The 20,372-nt window shown below is 39.0% G+C and overlaps 1 protein-coding gene across 1 annotated transcript in view; it reads right to left on the reverse strand.

Annotated features, from left to right (window-relative positions):
- Positions 1–714: 714 nt before the first annotated feature.
- The window catches only part of ENPP6 (ectonucleotide pyrophosphatase/phosphodiesterase 6), a 54,531-nt gene continuing 34,873 nt past the window's right edge, over positions 715–20,372 (reverse strand). The window contains exons 3-8 of the mRNA XM_050945360.1: positions 19,441–19,552; positions 13,422–13,563; positions 10,612–10,791; positions 8,850–8,987; positions 3,096–3,219; positions 715–1,498 (exon numbers count right to left, since the gene is read on the reverse strand). Coding sequence (XP_050801317.1) covers positions 1,293–1,498; positions 3,096–3,219; positions 8,850–8,987; positions 10,612–10,791; positions 13,422–13,563; positions 19,441–19,552 — 902 coding nt within the window. The 3' untranslated portion in view covers positions 715–1,292. The remainder of the gene's footprint in view (positions 1,499–3,095; positions 3,220–8,849; positions 8,988–10,611; positions 10,792–13,421; positions 13,564–19,440; positions 19,553–20,372) is intronic.

The raw sequence follows: 20,372 nt of genomic DNA on the forward strand, positions 1-20,372 counted from the left end.
TGCATCATAGCCTAGAGATTTTTTTCAAATGCTTTGGTATTTCATCTTCTGTAACGGAGCTCTGATAGAACTGATTTGTCTCCCCATACAGTGATCAGATCCAGTATCTCCCGTACAATCTATGCTGGAGCTCTTTTTGGATTTGGGACTGCATTGCCACCCATGCTGATCAGAGCTCCACGCTGGGCAAACAGGAAATGCAATTCAAAAGTTTGCGGGGCTTTTCCTGTCTACCTGGCCAGTGCATCTGAGTTCAGATTGCTTTCCAGAGCGGTCACAGTGGTGCACTGTGGGATACCGCCCAGAGGCCAATACCGTCGATTTGCAGCCACACTAACCCTAATCCGATATGGTAATACCAATTTCAGCGCTACTCCTCTTGTCGGGGAGGAGTACAGAAACCAGTTTAAAGAGCCCTTTATATCGATATAAAGGGCCTCGTTGTGTGGACGGGTGCAGCGTTAAATCAGTTTAACGCTGCTAAAATCGGTATAAACATGTAGTGTAGACCAGGCCTGAGTGGAGACAGACTGTTTATTCCTGTTTAAAGGAATGGGGCAGTGTACACCATGCATGTAACTGATTTGTGAGGAGAGGGCAGGGCTGTAGCAAAGAGAAAGAAATAATCCAGAATAAAACAATTGGTAAAATTACAGGTTTCAGAGTAGCAGCCGTGTTAGACTGTATCTGCAAAAAGAACAGGAGTACTTGTAGCACCTTAGAGACTAACAAATTTATTTGAGCATAAGCTTTCATGGGCTACAGCCCACTTCTTTGGATGCATAGAATGGAACATATATTGAGGAGATATGTATACACATACAGAGAGCATGAAAAGGTGGGAGGTGTCTTACCAACTCTGAGAGGCCAATTAAGTAAGAAAAAAAATTTATAAAGGCCTATATCCAGTCTGGAGCCCCTAACTATGCAGAGGTGACAGCGTCTCCTTAGTTAGGTATGGTAGTATGGGGAGGAATTCATTCTCTATCTCCTGGAGTAACTTTCTCACTCATGCTCACAATGGGCTACATTCTGCTCTCATTGACGCTGCTGTACATATTTACAACAGTGTTAATTAAAGCAAGGTTTGGCTTTGCATTTGTTATAACCACTGTGATTATCCCTTGTGTAACTTGAGGGATGAATTTGGGTGAATAGGTGCATTTTACCCAGACAGTATTCTATTACTGAAGCCATTATCCAAATAAAGAATTCTAAACAACAACAATAAAAAAGTCAAGTTACTGGTCACACTGACCAATATTGTTTTGGGGCCAGACTAATGAGATCTGTTATGCAAACAATAAAAGTAGAATTAATGCCAGCACACAGCTGCTCCACTGGAATAACTGTGCCAAACTGGCATTATTTTTTAACATACACTCCACTCTGGACCAGGATCCATTGTTCGATAGTGGCTGTATTCCTGCAATATTGCACATGATGTTGTAAACATCGACCGATCTGATTGAAGGCGCCCTGAAGTTAGATTTGAAATCTGAAACAAAGAAATGCAAAGAGGTGTTTTAATCTCTGAATGGCAGGCAGGATTTAACATTGGATAATTTCTTTTGCTTGAGGTTTTGAATTGCAGAAGCATCCAATAAACAAGGAATTAGGTGAGACGGGGACCTTATGTCGTTCCAGAGACTAATAGAAAGTCTTGTGAGTAGGACACAAAATTATCTGTTAAAATTAATTGGGCAAATAAGAAAAGAGAATGGAACTATTAAACACAGGAGCTATTTAAATGTTTGTGCATTTAAATATCGCTCTGCTGCCTTTTCAGCAGATAGTTTTGCTTTGCAATGATTGTGTGAAAGATTCTAAATCTATTTTTTTCTCTCATCTGTGAAGAGCATGCTCTAGTCGATATTTAAAGGGTCCGACAAACTGGGACTCAGAAATTCTCTATGTAATGATGCAGCCAGGTGTATGATATAAGTAATAACGAAATGGATGCTATCAAAGGAGCTATTCTGTCTTGATGAGCCCTTTACCAAGACTAAAAGGATACCTGTATTTCATACATATTTAAAAGAGCTCAAGCCTAGCTGAGAACAGCAAGGTTCAATGGATTGGAAACTGTTTTGGGAATTAGGAGACTTCCTGTGTAGCCCTGGGCAAATCACTTGATGTCTCTTCGCTTAGTTTCCCCATCCGTAAAATGAGGATAATGGTACACACCTACAATGTGTATTCAGATCTGCAGATTAAATCCTGTGCACCTTGTATATTAGTAGCAGTACAGAAATAGCATAATATACACCACATAGAGATCAGGATCTGAGACTCTGTGTCGTTCCAGATAATTACTGGTTGGCTGGAAAATCCATGATAGTGTGCATGTCATGGAAGTGTACATAGCAATACATCATGAGTTGCCAGGGCCTGGGATAGAAGTGACCAATGTGCCAAAGATCACTGAAGGATTTAAACAGGGGTCCGCAGCCTTTCAGAAGTGGTGTGCCGAGTCTTCATTTATTCACTCTAATTTAAGGTTTCGTGTACCAGTCATACATTTTAATGTTTTTAGAAGGCCTCTTTCTATAAGTCTATAATATATAACTAAACTATTCTTGTATGTAAAGTATTAAAAATGTTTAAGAAGCTTCATTTAAAATTAAATTAAAATGCAGAGCCCCCTGGATCAGTAGCCAGGACCCGGGCTGCGTGAGTGCCACTGAAAATCAGCTTGCGTGCCACTTTCGGCACACATGCCATAGGTTGCCTACCCCTGGATTTAAACAATTGAGGATCCCAAACAATACAGGACCTATTGATGTGCCTGTGTGAGAGTCCTGGAGTACGTTAACAGGAAGGGATACTCAACGTTGATCCAAGGCTTGGGCAATCATAGTGGTAGATCATTGGTTTCTCCCCCAGTTTCACATAAGATATAGAGGCTAAAAGGAGAGCAAGCTTGTTCTATTTTCATATGGGCTGTGATGGAAAGGCTCCATGTCCAGAATTAACTTCTACCAATGCTCCTCCCAAAACAGTGCAGCACTGTGGATCTGCCTTTTCTCTGAAGCTATTGTAGAGGCAGGGTAGGGTGGGGAGTTTGTGATTATCTGATCATTCATTTGGCCTACCTGGCCCATATGCGAGGAAGAATGCCCTCATGCTCATGAGCTCATTGTCATATCCATGCCACCCATTCTGCCAGGCCTCTTTTTTCCCTGTGCCATTCTCCCAGAATGGAAGTTTCTCTTTACTCTGGGGAACAGAAACAAAACACAGGTTAACATATAAATGCCATAAGAGGGAGCCTTTAAATAAAGAAAGAACTGGGTAATTAATAATGTATCGTAATCTTTATTTTGTAATGGAGTTTATGTTCTGCCGCCATAGTCATAGGATAGTAGTAGTCAGAGATGGAAAAGACTTATTAGATCATCAAGACCAACCCCCTGAAAGGGCAGGATATAATCACCAATAGGGGACATAGCAAGTATATAGAAACGGCACTTGATTCATTATAATAGAATACAAACATAAAAGGAAGGCACATGAGAATATTCTTATATTATTATTACCTTCTATAGTATACAATGCCACATCCTCAGGCCCTGCTCCTGAGGGCACCTAACGGGGAAGATAACCTTTTCAATTTCTATTCCCCTCTTCCCTGAATGTTTCTGGTGGATGAATGTAGATACAGAGCTAGTCCATATCAGTGAGTTCTTCTATGGCTGCTTCCTAGCAATGCCACTTTCTGACCAAATTCTGTTGTTCAATTCAATGGAATAATTTACATTTAATTTTGTCCTTTGCCCTCATTACCAATGTCATAAAAGCGAGAAAAGGAAAAGACCAATTAAAAAAGTTGGTCCATTTCATCCAGTCATTCCAATCAGCACAGGACTCTTCCCTACAACAAATTCTCAAATGTTTTGTCCTGTTTGCTTGCTTTATTATGCAAGCAATGAAGCTTCCTTTAGGAGACTATTCCTAAATCAGGTCTGTTGAAGTTTTTTGCTGAGGACATTCACCTTATGTTTTCTTTTGCTCAGTTTCATACCATTACTCCTAGTTATACCCATGTAGACCACTCCAACAATTCTTTTCCTTCCTTAGTGCCTACATTCTTCAGATGCTTGTACACAGTCCTTGTATCTCCAGTTTGTTTTTACTTAACAATGTTACACAGAAATAGTACTTTTAAACATTTCTTTGGAATCAGTCTCTCCAGTTCCATAGTAACGACTACTTAACAAACTTTCATCATAGTAGTTTTCATCCAGGAGGCTCCTACAGGTCTTAATACCTGACATACAAACAATAATGGAGGGTTATTTCCTCCATCACTGGATTGCATCTTCCATGGAATGAAATGTTGCAGCTGTTGAACACCGCACAATGCCACACAAATATTTTAGGGCATGAAATAAAGAAGACAACGTAGTTGTCTGAAACTGCAGAGGGAATTTATGAAGACCATAATGTAATGATCAAAGTTGGAATTTTGCCAGGACCCTGGAGTTAACATACCTACTGTTTTTTTAAAGGATCGTGAGTCCTGAATGAACGCAAGGAATCAGGATCTCACTTTTACATCTCATCCAAAAAATGGCATGTTTAGCAGTGCCTACTAACACCATGCTGGGGCATCACCTCAGGACTAGAGCTGGGTGACCAGAGAGAAATAATTGTAATCTGTTCAGTGACTTCTAAATAGTATTTCACTTCATCAACTAATGATATGTTAAAATTCTCCTAACTGATGAGTAACAGTGGCACTGAGTGGCCAGGACCGTAGAGAGATAGTGTACTCACCTTGTATCCATAGCTCCAGTAAACTCGGTCCAGTGATGAGACAGACTGATTTAAGATTCATTTCCATTTTATTTATATTTATTATCTGATTTTATTCTCTCTTCTTCCCCTTCCCAAACAATTGACCATGGATAGAAACTGTGGGATCTATAAAAATTTTTTTTATGAAGTGTAGATCTTTAGGCTGCTAACTGCAGGAACCCCTTGAGTATCCATGAATTTCTTTGTATGTAACAGTCAGCAGTTGTACAAGATAATTGAACAGTTCTAGTTGACAAATTAAATCTGTTGCCTTGTCTCCATTGATTTCACTGACAGCACTCAGAGCAAGCAAAAAAGAAAATGGACTCAGTCTGCTTTTTTGTATAGTCTCCTACTATAGTGCCTGCCTACGCTGCTATTCTGCTTAATGGAGTTCCAGGAAACTAACGGGCTGCTCACCATAAGACAAGTTGTATAGCATTTGTTGGCATCCACTCAAGTCATGCCAAGTCTTATCTAAGTTGCAAAGTTTCTTTGGAGATATCATGACATGGCTGAAGTTAAACCTTTTAAAAGCACTGTCAGATGTTATGGACTCAGCTGTTTCCCTAGTAATGCCAAACTCAGGAAAGAAAGTGCCCTTCGATCACCAGCCCAAGAGTACAAAGATAATAGTACCTTACTGAAGCTGTGAAATGCAGTCAGAAACATAGCAACTTTTATCTCATTTTCTGGTATTTGGGTGAGAAATCATGTTACTTTCTTTTACATTGGCAAATGGTTGCATAGTGTCATTAATAGCACTGGCTTCAGGCAAGCATAGTATGGGCAGGTGCTATGCAAGTTCCCCAACATAGTGTTCCCCGGGCACCACACTCCATCCTAACTTGCAGCAACTCACATTGCTAACCCAGTCATGCTTCTGTTGAGAAAAGAGTACCAGTAGCTCAGAACTGTGCCAGCATGTGCGCTGATTTTGTGATATGCACAAACGGGAGCTAGGATGATATTTGATGAACCTATTTCTCCTATCTAATTTAAACCAAGACTGAACGTTGATCTCTAACAGTGAAACGCTAATGTACAAGGCCATGCAATTCCCTAACTCTCCCGACATTCAAAGGTTCTCCCACATACTTATGTTTGCTTGTAACTACAAATTCAGCTTGTTTAAACTGCAGAAAGTACAGCAGTAGAGGTACATAACATATACAGGCCAGCAAGCAAAGCATTAAGTATAGAGATACTGAATCCCAAATATGTTATATTGAAAATTAAATTGGAGTAAAGAATGACCAACATTTCAAGATGAACAAAATAGTATCAACACTGAAACTAACAGAACTTAAAAAAAAAAAAAGGGTGGGGGGAGTATTGATATTTGGATAGTGAAATGAAAAAGTGAAGTCTGGAATGTATGGAGAGGGTAGAATTCCAGAGACATTCCCCCTTTCTGCTCAATGATAATGTGAGTAGTGCTCAGAGAGTACTAACAACAATGGAAAGTTTTTTTAAAAACAATTTTTTTAAGGTGAACACAATAGGAAAGAGCTTGACAAACTCTTTTCAGTGGTTTGGGCACAAAAATAATTGAAATCTCAATTATTACTTTAAAAATATGACACACAACTTTTTTTTCAAATCTGAGTCTCAGATAATGAAAATACACCCAGACTGAGGAAGAATTCACTGAATGAATAAGAGGGCATTCTTGAGAAAATCAGAAACAATAGGGAGGAATGGACAGAAAGACAGAAATAATTTTGTAGTAAGCAATGTTTGCTCTACGGTTGTTAAGGGTTTGTCAAATTTCCATTATTTAAATTTTTTCCAGTATTCATAAGTGTTCTGAATGTTAAGCTGGTACCGTACAAAAGGTTTTAGTTGTAATCATTTAAAAAAAATCAGTTAAAGAAAATGGTTTCAGATACTTTTTTTTATATATTCTTGAAACTCATCAGTGGCATTTAGATTTTTAAACTGAAAATGTGCAGCTTACCAATCCATATTCATAAATGATTTTTTTAAAGTAAGCATTTAGGTAAGTTTGTGAAACTCACCATCACAAACTAGAGGTGTTATGTTGAAAATGTAGCAGTCAGATAACTATATGACAGGCATAAAAGCAGCTGTTCTGTTTAGCTATGTTAATTTATGAGGCAAGTATGGTATAGTTATTAGAGAGAGAGACTGGGAGCCCGTACTCCTAGGTTCTATTCCAATTCTGTTACTGACTTATGTCACCACTAAGTGACTTTGGACAAATTACTTAACATAGTGATGCCTTCATTTACCTGTCTATAAAATGTGTATAACTATAGTTACCTAACCTCTGCATTGTGAGGCTTAAGTAACATTTGTTGTTAAAGCTGCTCAAGAATTTTTTGAGGAAATGTTTTTTTGCCAAAAAGTTGTTTGTCAGATCAGAAATTATTTGTGGGAAAGAGTTTTGATGAATTTCCCAACTTAAAAAAAAGAGTTGGAAAAGAAGTTTTGAAATGTCACCTTTTGACATTTTTGAAATAAAAAAGTTATGGGCATTTGGTTCAAAAATCTTCAATTTTTTTTTTCAAGATTTTGATTTTTTTGGTCCCAATTTGAGATGAGAAAACTATTTCCTGCCCAACCCTATATGTAATGCACCATGAAAAACTTGGATGAAATATCAAATACTAAATAATAGTAGTAATATTTTAGAATAATGAAGAACTGTTACAAAAGTCTCTATATATACAGGAGTAACAAACTCCACTTTTTAAAAAAAAAGTGTAGATGTTAAACCCTGTATACTAACTGAGTTCTGTAATATTTATTATAGTTTGCCTACTAAAATTCATCCTTGCAGTTTCCATTGGATACGGTATTCTTCATTTCCTGTCTTTGGACTGTGGTTGCTACTGTACGCACTGCAAGAGGGTCAGATCCTGCAAGATGAGCGCCTCCTGGGAGCATTTAGCACCTTTCTGGAAGGCACTCTGAAATAGCCATTGTATTCCACCCCAGAAGTGACTGCATTTCAGTGGTGGTTAAACTGAGTCCTATGCATAGAAATCAGTGCTCTCTCGATTATGCAAAGTATGGATTATCCTTCCAAAACCTGAGTTAAATAGGAGTTTTGGATATATAAGGAATGGAAGATTGTGAAATACTTTGTGAAGTGCTTTACATCTGTGAAGTGCTTTGGTTTCCTTTTGGATAAAACAGCCTACACGTGTCAATTACATTTAAAAAAAAAAACAACCCACAAAATATTTTCAAAATAATTACACATAACTACCACTGTGTGTGTGTGTGTGTGTGTGTGTGTACACACACTTCATTAACATAGTTGTGTTTATGGCAGATAACAAAATGCCCATCTTCAGCCACTTGTAATCATTCACTTACATACACCTAAAACAGTTACTTTCTTGCGTAAATGCTGATTTTTTTATCACCTTTGGCCATGGATTCCTTATAAATAAGTTTTTATCTATAACAAAAAAACCTCCATCCCCTTTGAATTACATAGAGGGTGGGGAAATTACCAGAAGCAAAGGAATTATTGAAAATTGTAGTAATGTAGAGCTTAGTGGTAGGGAAATGGTAGCAAATAATTGGAAATGGGAGGAAGTCAAGAGAGTAAATAGTATTTTTAAGTGACAGTATAATGTCAGAAAAGTACCTGGGGAACCAAGTCGAGGGTACTGTGGTGGAGGAAATATTGTCATACATTAGGATAATCTTAGGTTGCAAAAGAAAGTAATCCCTGAACCCAACCAGAGGAAGGTTGAAAGGAAAAGGTAAACTGTATGAAGAGGAAAAATAATTATATGCAAAAGGGATTAAGTTTCAGCTCTTATTATACCACGACACGACAAAGGATCAATCTTAACTTAAATTTGATGTAGTTATCACACCGTTAGTTTCATTTAAAAATACATTTATAGTATTTAAATGTGGGGCAGTAGTATTTATCCCAGCTAAACTCCGAGTCAGTAGTATAACTCACCATTAATCTTATAATTTTACATCTTTTTTCTTATTCATTTTATATATTATACTTTTTAAACAGATTGGTAAATCAATAATTTGTTCATACACTTTACCTCTGCTATGAACCATCCTTCCTCAGCCACAAGAGTTAAAGGAGACACAAATTTCCCTTTTTTGTAATAGAATCTATCTGGAATTTCTTCTATGCTATAAACATTCATGTGTTGCACAGCTTTCAGTTTATTATGCACCTGTAAAGGAAACAAAAGTTATAAAACCATCTGCCTGTAAAAATTGCACATGTATCTGTTGGTGAGGGAAAAGTTCTGCATTTTTAAAACAGATAGCTTATCTTCGTAAGTGTCTAGTTGTGTGCACTGATACGCATTAATGCATACAAATATGAGACTTTGCAGGTGCAAATGGGTGTTTATGCAAATTTGGTAGATGTATTTTAACAGGCTCCTTTGAAAATTTGCCCCCTACACACACCCAATTTGTGTGTATACATGTGCATGCATACATGTGCACACTGAGCTACAGCACTGGAAACAATTATGGAGACACTGAGGGTATGTCTACACTACCTGCCGGATTGGCAGGCAGTGATCGATCCAGCGGGGATCGATTTATCCTGTCTAGTCTAGACGTGATAAATTGACTCCCGAGTGCTCTCCCATTGACTCCTGTACTCCAGCGCTGTGAGAGGTGATGGCAGAGTCGACAGGGGAGCAGCAGCAGTCGACTCACTGCGATGAAGACACCATGGTAAGTCGATCTAATTACGTCGACTTCAGCTACATTATTCTAAATGCGCCCGCGTCCTGGCCAGTGGTCGAGCATCCGCTGAAATGCTGCCGAATTTCTGCGGCATTTTGGCAGCGATGCCTCTCGATGACGCTGCTTGCTGCCGACAAGCAACGTCATCGAGAGGTGTCACCGCCGAAATGCTGCAGAAATTCAGCGCATTTTGGCGGATGCTCGACTGCCGCCACGGTCCTTCATCTGGTGCCCACCAGACAAAAAGGTTGGGAACCATTGGTCTAGAACTTCACTTGATTTCCATAATTTTATTTCCAACAGTCTCAAAGCCAGCAGTTTGGGGCTTTTATCATTTATTGACTCAAAAATGCTAATACTTCAAAATTGTTGTAAAGAGATTATCATTGCTGTGTAAAAAAAAAAAAAAAAATTAAAAAAAAAAGAAGGCCAGAATTTTCAAATGAGCCTATTTAAGTTAGATGCCCAAATGCCATTGAAATTCAGTGGAATTAGGACACTTAACTCCCTTAAACTCCTTTGAAAATCCCAGCCTGGATGCTGAAAGTTAGGGTTCTATATACGTGCCTAAAAATCGACGTAGAACTGACTTGATTTTGAGACATGCTGCGCTCCTCTTGAGCTCAATGAAAGCTGGGGATGCTTAGGTTCCCGTGAATATTTATTTATGGATTAATGTTAGTCTAATGAAGTCTAGTGTTAGGCACCAGGTTAGAAAATGTTGGCAGTGTTTTATATTATTAAACAGAAAAATTAGAAAACAAGTCTACCTCTCTGCCTAAAGCAAATAGATGTTGCTAATATGAGACGTGTGTGTGTGTATTTGCATAAAGAATATAATTCAGAGAAAGATTATAGTTTTTGATTTGCATGATGTGAATTTTACTCAAAAACGGTTTGCATTTTATCATCCATCATTAGGTGAAACCCGAGTCACAGGCCCAAATTCTGCCTTCTGATATGCAACTCCCATTGACTTCGATAGGACCTGTACATGCATATCTGAGGGCAGAACTGGATTCCCAAGATTTAAACTAAAGCTGAGAAATGATTGGTATAAAACAGAAGAAATAACGAGGTGATTCTTTTGCTTGCCTCAGTCTGCTTCTCCTTAGTTGGCCACAGGCTCACAACAGGGCCTCGGTCCTTTACTTGGATAATATCAGTCATATTGATATAGTTCTTCAACTCAATCACTTTGTCCAACCAGGAAATGTCAGTCATCCCATGATCCGAGAACAAAATGACATTCAGGTCATTCTGAAGGCCCTTGTCCTGTCAAATTAGTGAAGATAGCAATTACAGTTTGAAAAGAATACAGTGTGTTCCTTCCTGAGTCAAAGTTCTGTGATAGGTGGCTGAATTCATTCTTATCTAAATTCCACTGCAATCAGTGGAGTTACAGTGGGGATGGCTTTTGCTAGGGATACTTTATAGTAAATTACAACAACAACAGAAAGGCTAGTCTTAGTCTGTTCAGACAGATCTCATGAGATTTTCTATCATTTTGGCCTGAGATTTTTCAAATGCTGATCAAAAGAATTTGACACTATCTCATTTGAATCCATATCTTACTATTGGTTCAAATTTAAATCTGACCATCAAACCCTATCTCAATTCTAATCCCCATCTGGATAAATGCCATCAAACTTCCTGGCACTATCTCTAGTTATAGGTAGTCTTTCATTCCGATGCATTTGTTGTTAATGAACATTTCATACAAACTGCTATGTATCAATCCCAATCTCATCAAAGTGAATGGGAGTTCACTGGGACCAGGATCTGACCTAATCTCTTTTTCTCTTTTTAGTCCAAATAGACTGAGAAAAACTTTCCCATTTCCATCTGCGTGGGTAGGTCATTTCCCTCAAATGTAAAACTTTAATTCTGTTCTGGTGTTCTTACAGTTTATTGAGATTGAAATATTTTTCATCCCTTTCCTCATATTACTTATTGCTGAGGAAATTAATACCTCAAAGTTTATTTACCATTGTGGACAGGTATCCATAGCACTTCATGCTTCCTGGTAGCAGAGAAATTCACAGAACTAGCTTTTACCCAGCAGCCTGATGTGCTCATTCCCTACTATAAAATCAGCTGGATAAAGCAAAGTTGCAAGATACAGAGTTATGAATAACACTATAAATCTGCCATGAAAGGTAATTGTCTGATTCTACAGCCCTTATAAAAATGAGTAATCTTTACTCATCTCTCTAGTGCAAATTCCAATTGACAACTATATTTCTGAAAAGAGCAATGTCCCTGCTGGTTAACAGCTTTCTGGGGCTAGTGATATTATCATGCAAACCACCAGAGACTAATACAGTGTTATCATAACCTTAGTCCCAGATTTGGACCTTAGCGTCCAAAATATGGGGTTTAGCATGAAAACCTCCAAGCTTAGTTACCAGCTTGGACCTGGTACCTGCTGCCACCACCCAAAAAATTAGAGTGTTTTGGGGCACTCTGGTCCCTCTGAAAAACCTTCCCTGGGGACCCCAAGACCCAAATCCTTTGAGTCTCACAACAAAGGGAAATAATCCTTTTTCCCTTCCCCCCTCCAGGTGCTCCTGGAGAGATACACAGACACAAGCTCTGTGAATCCAAACAGAGTGAATCTCCCTCTCTGTTCCCAATCCTGGAAACAAAAAGTACTTTCCTATTCCCCCAGAGGGAATACAAAATCAGGCTAGCAATCCAACACCCAGATCTCCCCTTGATTTCTTCCTCCCACCAATTCCCTGGTGAGTACAGACTCAATTTCCCTGAAGTAAAGAAAAACTCCAACAGGTCTTAAAAGAAAGCTTTATATAAAAAGAAAGAAAAATACATACAAATGTTCTCTCTGTATTTAGATGATACAATACAGAGTCGATTGCTTAAAAGAATATTGAATAAACAGCCTTATTCAAAAAGAATACAAATCAAAGCACTCCAGCACTTATATTCATGCAAATACCAAAGAAAAGAAACCATAGAACTTACTATCTGATCTCTTTGTCCTTACACTTAGAAACAGAAAATTAGAAAGTAGAACTACTTCTCCAAAGCTCAGAGAAAGCAGGCAGGCAGACAAAAGACCTCGGACACACAATTCCCTCCACCCAAAGTTGAAAAAATCCGGTTTCCTGATTGGTCCTCTGGTCAGGTGCTTCAGGTGAAAGAGACATTAACCCTTAGCTATCTGTTTATGACAAGTGTCTACTGAAATTAAATTAAGGGTAGCAGTATCATGCCTTAAGTTCCCAGCAAAATCAATAACCTCTGTTATTGCAGAAATTCAACCTTAACTGCCGTTACATGGGTATGAACAGGACTTGAATTCTCAAAGAGTAATTCCCTGAGCTCCCCTGGGAAACACTGGGGTTTGGGACATCAGCCCTGTGAATTTAAAAATATTTACCGGAGCTCTGCACTGTACAGCTCCGGCTGAATTTAACCCTTGAGTATGAATATGCATAACATTCTCCATAATGTCTTGCAGAGCCATTTTTTTAACCTCCTCAAACAACATTGTTTTATAGTCTCAGTTAAATACTGTTTCAGAAATACCTCTTTAGCAACACTTGCTGCAACAGTAGAGTTATTTTAAGGTAGGAGGGGTAACTTATTATAACATTGAACTGATTCATTCAGCTAAGTACTATGTTCAAGAAAGAAGGCAAATCACAACTATAAACACCATGTATAACAAGGAACCTTTCACTTAACAAGGAACCAAGCAGTTGTCTAATACAGGAAGGAAAATTTACAAAGTGAAAGGTGCTAAGAGCTTGTAACCTTCGAAATGCCACATGCTTATTAACCAGCGAATTATTGCAAAGGAGCTGTAATGGTAATAAGGATCAGAGTAGAAAGAAAAATGAAGCATACCAAAGCACACAATCTTTTGTCACATCACTGACCTTGATTAGTTTGGTCATGTTGGTCAATACTTTGTCCACTGCTTTCAAAGCATTCTTCCTCTGAACAGATGAAGGACCAAAATGGTGACCTTCCACATCAATGCGTTCGTAATACACTGCTGCCATTTCTGCACTGCCATTTCTGGGGTTGCAACATAGCAAAAGAGTCAGGTGCCAACATGTACATTGTTTTACCTTTTCAGGGCCCAATACCACACATTCTTATTCAGGTGAACATTGAATTAACCTTAACTTGTCTAGTATATATCAAGGATATGTTATCAACAGTATACACCATCATCTGCATTAGGATCACTGCAACAAGATTTTGTGTGAGTTTCTTAGACCTGGCTTCCTTTATTAAAATAGTATTCTATAGTAATGGTCCAAAACATTGCAGTTTACATTAATGCTAATATAATGTTTTGAGCCATTAATGTAGAATACTGTATTTATTTTAATTAGTTTTCCTTTTTACTCATTGGCTTCAGCCAGTTTTGGAGAGAGCTCCCAAGATAATCTGAAATTCACATCTTCTGTTGGGCACACTAGTCAAAAAAAAAAAGTATGTGGGGGGGAATTATGGAAGTTAGAGATTGGAAGAATGTGTTAGATCAGGGATTCTCAACCTGTGAGCTGTGAACAGGTGTTGGGATTGTGACCACCTAATCCTTCCAATATTGTTAAATGGGAGAGACGGTCTTAGCTGGATGGGAGGGAGATCCCAATACAGAAAATGAGGTCCTGGCGTGGAAAAGGTTGAGAACCATTGTGTTAGGCAATCTAGCCTCTCTCTGTTACTTATTCAGTACAAAACATTTTCTCATTCTCTGCCTACTCTAATTTAAAATATTTGAAGTGAAGGTGCCTTTATTTCGTCCCTCTGGAGACTATCCATGGTTTAACAGATCTCATTGATAACAATATTTCCCCACTATTCAGTCTAAATTATTTTTTCTTAAACTCAACTGATTACTTCTACTATATATGTACCTTTTGAACCTCTCTCTGAATAGTTCTCTTCCTCTTTGATGTTTACAGCCTTCAAATACTTTTATCTGAGGTGTGTTTTCCCTCCTTACCCATTCCCAAATCATTTAATTCTATATAAAAGCCATATAAGATCTAAGTATTACTTATTCTTGATTGTATGAGATGAATGGACTTATTTATACTGAGATGTGAAATTTCTTAGTAAGGGCTCAGTCCTGTTGCATAACTGCTTAACTTCAAGCATGTGACTTTTATGGGACAAACCACATGCCTAAAATTAAGTGCATGCATAAGAGGTTTCCAGGATCCGAGCAGGAGTGGCCAGAACTTTACAAGACTGAGCTCTTATTAGCTATCATTTTTACCATAAAGAATACTGAAGAGAGCAGAGTGTATGGTATAACCAAGAAATGCTTTACCTTTTCAAAGCACTGCACAAACATTACCTTATCTTCATGACACCATTTTACAGATGGGGAAAATGTGACAGAGATTTTGGCCTAACTTTTCAAATGTGTATATGTAAAATTTGGCTTCTAAATATGGACACGGGAGCTTAACTTTGGCCATGTAGTTTTGAAAATGTTGGCTAAAGTGACTTTCTCAAGGGGCTTGATTCAAAGAAATGGGAAATCTTCCTGAATCCATCTTTCCTTTGACAACAACAGGAGTTGGACTGGGCCCATAGCCAGTAGACACTCCAGATGAGAAATCTTGTCCCCACTGAAGTCAGTGACAAAACTCTCTTCAATGGAGCCAGGATTTCACTACAAGATTAGACTCAGGAATTCCTGTTTCCAGACCCAAGACTTATCCCAACACCATGCCGGACTTATAAAAGGCCCTATCCTGCTTTCACTGAAGTCAGTTCAGATTTTGCTGTTGACTTTAGTGAGAGCAAGAGCAGGAGCAGACCCAATTCATTACCTTCTAATGACTGCCTTATAGCTAAAATGCACATTTGGGGGATTTTAATTTCAGGCTTTTCTAACTGCAGCTTCAAATATTAACCAACTGACTGACAACCTCGTGTGTAACACTTCGCATTCTTGTCTTTATGTGGGAGAATGACCTTGCCACGGGCCATTTTCCCACATGTAGTTCATTTCAGCCATAGGTTAGTTGGTTTAAAATGCATTTAGTGTGTGGAAAGGAGGCATTTTACAATTGGGAATGGATCTATTTATCTGCCTTTTACAATGCCAAGAATCAGAAGCTCTCCTGGCCATGTGTAATAAAAATGGAAATGACTGATGGAAGTGTCTTTTATACTGAGATTGAGAGCACAAATTTACAGCTCTAAAATAACTATATTTCCAGAGCACTTCTTCCAGCCTTATGTCTAACACAACAGTACAGTAAAACAGTCCATTGTTTCTTAAAGTAGTTAAAAGGATGATGGGGATAAAAAAAAGAAATGAGAGAGAAAATGAGGAATAAGGGGAAGATAGTTTATAAATCTTAATCCCCTCTTATCTCCTTGCTTTCTTCTTCCTTCCCTATCCCCCTTTCTGTAAGTAGCTATCATATTAACACTTAAGACTGATTTTATTTCCAATCACTCTCACTCTCCATCATTCTTCCCTTGCTGTGTCTATGCAGATAGGTAGCAGCTACATGGATGTGGGTTTAAAGAAATGGAACTCAGTCCCTCTGGCTGAAGTTCAAGAGGGAGTCGGATAGGAACTTCTTGAAATGGAAATAGGAAATTAGAGGTGGTTGTAGCTCTCCAGGTCCAGCTGTACCTGCAGTGTTTTGGCTCCTCACATGGCTGCAGGTGGTGTTAACTGTAGATATTACAGTACCACCAGTTTGCTCTGTTAATTGAAATTGCCAGCTCTCTCCTCTTGTGAGCTGTAAAACTGACACTCTCATGTTCTTGTCCAATTTTTTTTTTTTTTTTGATTCTTGAAGGCAGCAGCTAGCAGCCTTGTATGTCTGAGGGAATTAGCAATGAAAATCTTTTCAATGGGCTTCAGCTCTCCAAAAGAACAGCTTGAGGGACTACGTTTTTCACAGCTCAGCCCTTACTTCATCAAACTTTAATAATGTTCAAAATCTGCCAAGTCCAAGACTAGACTCTCTCCAAACCCTCTTACGTCCTTTGTCTCACAGAAACCAACCAGGAAGCAACAAACATGCCCACTCCCAGCCCGATGCACTTATCCCTACAATGAGGATTTCAATGACCATTTTCAGTTCTTTCTCATCACTCAATAGGGTGAACGCTGATGATTAAGGAATTCTTAACAAATAAAGTCTAGCAGGTGAGTTGCTTCACATCAGTCCATCCATCTATCCATCCCTCCATCCACCCAAAAATTATACAAACAGGGAAACCATTTAATATCAGGTTTCCAGTCACCTCATAAACTGCATGAGTAAGAAGAAACCCTGCACTGAATTATTGGATTGATTCCTCAGCTGTGTGGCAGCACTGCTCAGGATCCCTGAAAGCCACAAAGGAGATGTTCAGCTGCTTGACTTATCTGAATGTGAAAGACCTCTTTCATACCAGGCAAGACATTTTTTCAGATACTTTATTTGCATATGTACCACTCAAAGTAGGTTAAGTTTAAAACTTTGAATGTGGACTCAAGATTGACTTTCAGTGAAACATAGGCCATGGCTACACTAGAGAGTTGCAGCGCTGGTGAGGGGGTTACAGCGCTGCAACTTAGGATGTGGCCACACTTGCAAAGCACGGCCAGCGCTGCAACTCCCTGGTTGCAGCGCTGGCTGTACACCCGGTCAAGCCTCGGGTGTAGCGATTCCAGCGCTGGTGATCCAGCGCTGGTCAGCAAGTGTGGACCCCACCAGCGCTTTTATTGACCTCCGGGGTATAAGGAGGTATCCCAGAATTCCTGTCCACAACAAACCGGAAGAAAGGGAGAGCTCGGAGTTCAGCCAAACTGCTTATTTAAAAAACAAACACAGCTCCTGTTTGCTGAGCGAGCGGAGGCAGGCAGGGGAATTACTTTGGAATGTTCACAGCTGTTTGCTTGAAGAGAGAAACAGCACGCTCACACGGCAGAGGGGGAGGGGGAAGTCCATGTTGACAGATGCTTATCTGGTCTGACGGCTATTTAGGAGTACATAATTTGCATTTAGTGAATGAGAGAGGGGTGGGGGAAGGGGGTCAGAACTTTTAAAATGATTGAAGGTAGGCACTGTGTGTCTTCCAGTCCTTGGAACTTGCAAGGCAGGGAGCTGAGAACAGTGTCAACTCCAAAAATCCATTCTGTCTGTCTCCCCCACGCTCCCTGTCACATTCCACGCCACCCCCCTCTTTTGAAAAGCACGTTGCAGCCACTTGAATGCTGGGATAGCTGCCCACAATGCACCACTCCCAGCAGCGCTGCAAATGCTGCAAATGTGGCCACGCTGCAGCGCTGGTAGCTGTCAGTGTGGCCACACTGCAGCGCTGGCCCTACACAGCTGTACGAACACAGCTGTAACTACCAGCGCTGCAGAACTGTAAGTGTAGCCATGGCCATAGGCTCTTATATCACTTAGCACTTTTGGAAATTTAACCTAGTCCTACAACACTTTATTCAAGCAAAGAATGTTTACACATGCAAATTATCTCATTGATTTCAAAGGGACTGTTTAGGTGAGTAAGCACTTTTAATGGTTTGCATGACTGCATTTTCAGTCCTCAGGGAAGACTTGTACCTTTTGATAAGTTTAAAGGAATTTGGTTTAGATACAACAAAGTTACATATCTTGAAAATTGTAATTGCATAATGGGGGAAGTTTGTTTTCCTTAACTTTCTAAATGCACTCTGAAGTATGAGACTCATAGACTCATAGACTCTAGGACTGGAAGGGACCTCGAGAGGTCATCGAGTCCAGTCCCCTGCCCTCATGGCAGGACTAAATACTGTCTAGACCATCCCTAATAGACATTTATCTAACCTACTCTTAAATATCTCCAGAGATGGAGATTCCACAACTTCCCTAGGCAATCTATTCCAGTGTTTAACTACCCTGACAGTTAGGAACTTTTTCCTAATGTCCAATCTAAATCTCCCTTGCTGCAGTTTAAGCCCATTGCTGCAGTTTAAGACTCTAGATTGTCTGCCTAAAAAGTAATTTTCATGATATACTTATGCAAGACTAAGGGGTGGTTTGAACCTGAGGTTCCTTCAGTTTTATATACAATAGCAAGTTTATACACACTCTTAAGAATTGGAAACTTAAATTCAGGTTGAATGCTGTTCAATGCCCATTTTCTGCAATGATAATCTTCCTAGATTTATACAGCAGTCTACAACATTTGAAAGGTAATGATGCAACAAATTCAAATGATATAATAGATTAAGAGCTTAATAGAGTAAGTGTATCCTGGAAATGACAACATTATAGTTATAACAGAAATTTGCTAATGAAGAGGTTTGGTCCATGTGGCCTCAAGAATGGGGCTGTGTTGGTCTTGAATACCCCAGATCTTACCTAGTTTTAAAAGCTAAGCAGGACTCTCCCTGATCAACGTTTGGTTGAGAAATGGCTGAACCAAAAGCCTGGATCTGAACAAGCTTCCATTTGAGGTTGCTCAAATCCAGATCTGAACTGTATGGGTTGGGCACATCTGTGTATGGAAAGTTTTTATGTGGAATCTAGCATTAAGCTTCTAAATAGGTGGCCTGATTTAAATCTCAGAACAGCTGAACACTCAATAACTCCAGTTGCCTTTAAATGATTAAAGTCTTTTTGCAGCTAAATGAGTTGATTCTATCAGTCTGATATATAAATTGATTGAGCCTCATTTCTCTATTAATAGCCAGTATATGGAAAATAATTAATGATTATGGCACATGCATGCCATGTCATAAGCAAGAAGAAAGCCATTGAAAATACATATTTTTCTGTGTCCATGTTATAACAGCAAAACCAACCTTGGCTTCATCAGGTCCTTCAAGACGGTCACTAATGCCCAAGAAAATGCCTTAAGGCAAAGCTATTGCTGCTCAAATACTAATGTTTGAGAAAAGAAATATTGTGATAAAGAATTGTGGTGACTTACCTCAATGACTCCAGAGCATCACTGACAGCATCAGAGAAATTGGAGTCTGTTGGGACACTGAAATATGGTAGACAAAAACTAGGTCTGACACCAAGGATTTCAACCTCGCAGCCTAAAAAGACAAATATTGTATGTTTTGATTTGGTTTGGCGACAAACACTGGGGAGCATGGGGAGGTGAATGGTTCTTGTATTTCTGGCCATATCAGCTGAAGATTTTGAAGACCGTCAGAGCCAAAATGACATCTGTCATTCATTTCACATTCTTAATTCATGAAAGATGGCACAGTATTTGTCTGTATGGAGAGTATTTGATGGAGGTCCTCTGGAATCCATTCATTTTATCCTTTTTCCCCTTCTAAAAGTGCCATGTTGGTACGACCTTCCCTTTGATAAACTCTGATTCCTGTGTGGCAGGACTTTGCCATTTAGACCACCAAGTTGGCTCCTTTTGTAATAGTTTTCAATAATACAATCGCATTCCTTCATTCCCAAATATCCAATGTAACAGAGGTCTAGATTATTATTCCTAAAGTAGACTTTCCAATTAAACATAACATCTACCATAAAAATACCCTCCATAAAATATATTTTACTATGTGAGACTGGAATGGAACAGTTAGATCTCATTCTTAGAGGTTCTTATCAAAACAGTTTAAGTCAATTAACTCTCTTAGTAACCTGCAGCCTTTCCAAGTAAAATACAATGTGTTTTCTGGCATACAACTTGTGGCAACATATCCTATAGGAGAACATGGGCTCTTAACACAGAAGAGCAAGTTATTTATGTCTGGTTACTGCGCTAGTGGGTGACATTAATATTTATAAGTGTACGGCTCAGTAACACAAAATTCATGCAATTTAGCTTTAAACACCCCGGGAGCCACAGCAATATATACTTCTTGGGATATTACCAGAATACAGAGAGAGAGA

The sequence above is a fragment of the Gopherus flavomarginatus genome, chromosome 3 (genome assembly GCF_025201925.1).
Source record: "Gopherus flavomarginatus isolate rGopFla2 chromosome 3, rGopFla2.mat.asm, whole genome shotgun sequence".
Lineage (NCBI taxonomy): Eukaryota > Metazoa > Chordata > Testudines > Testudinidae > Gopherus > Gopherus flavomarginatus.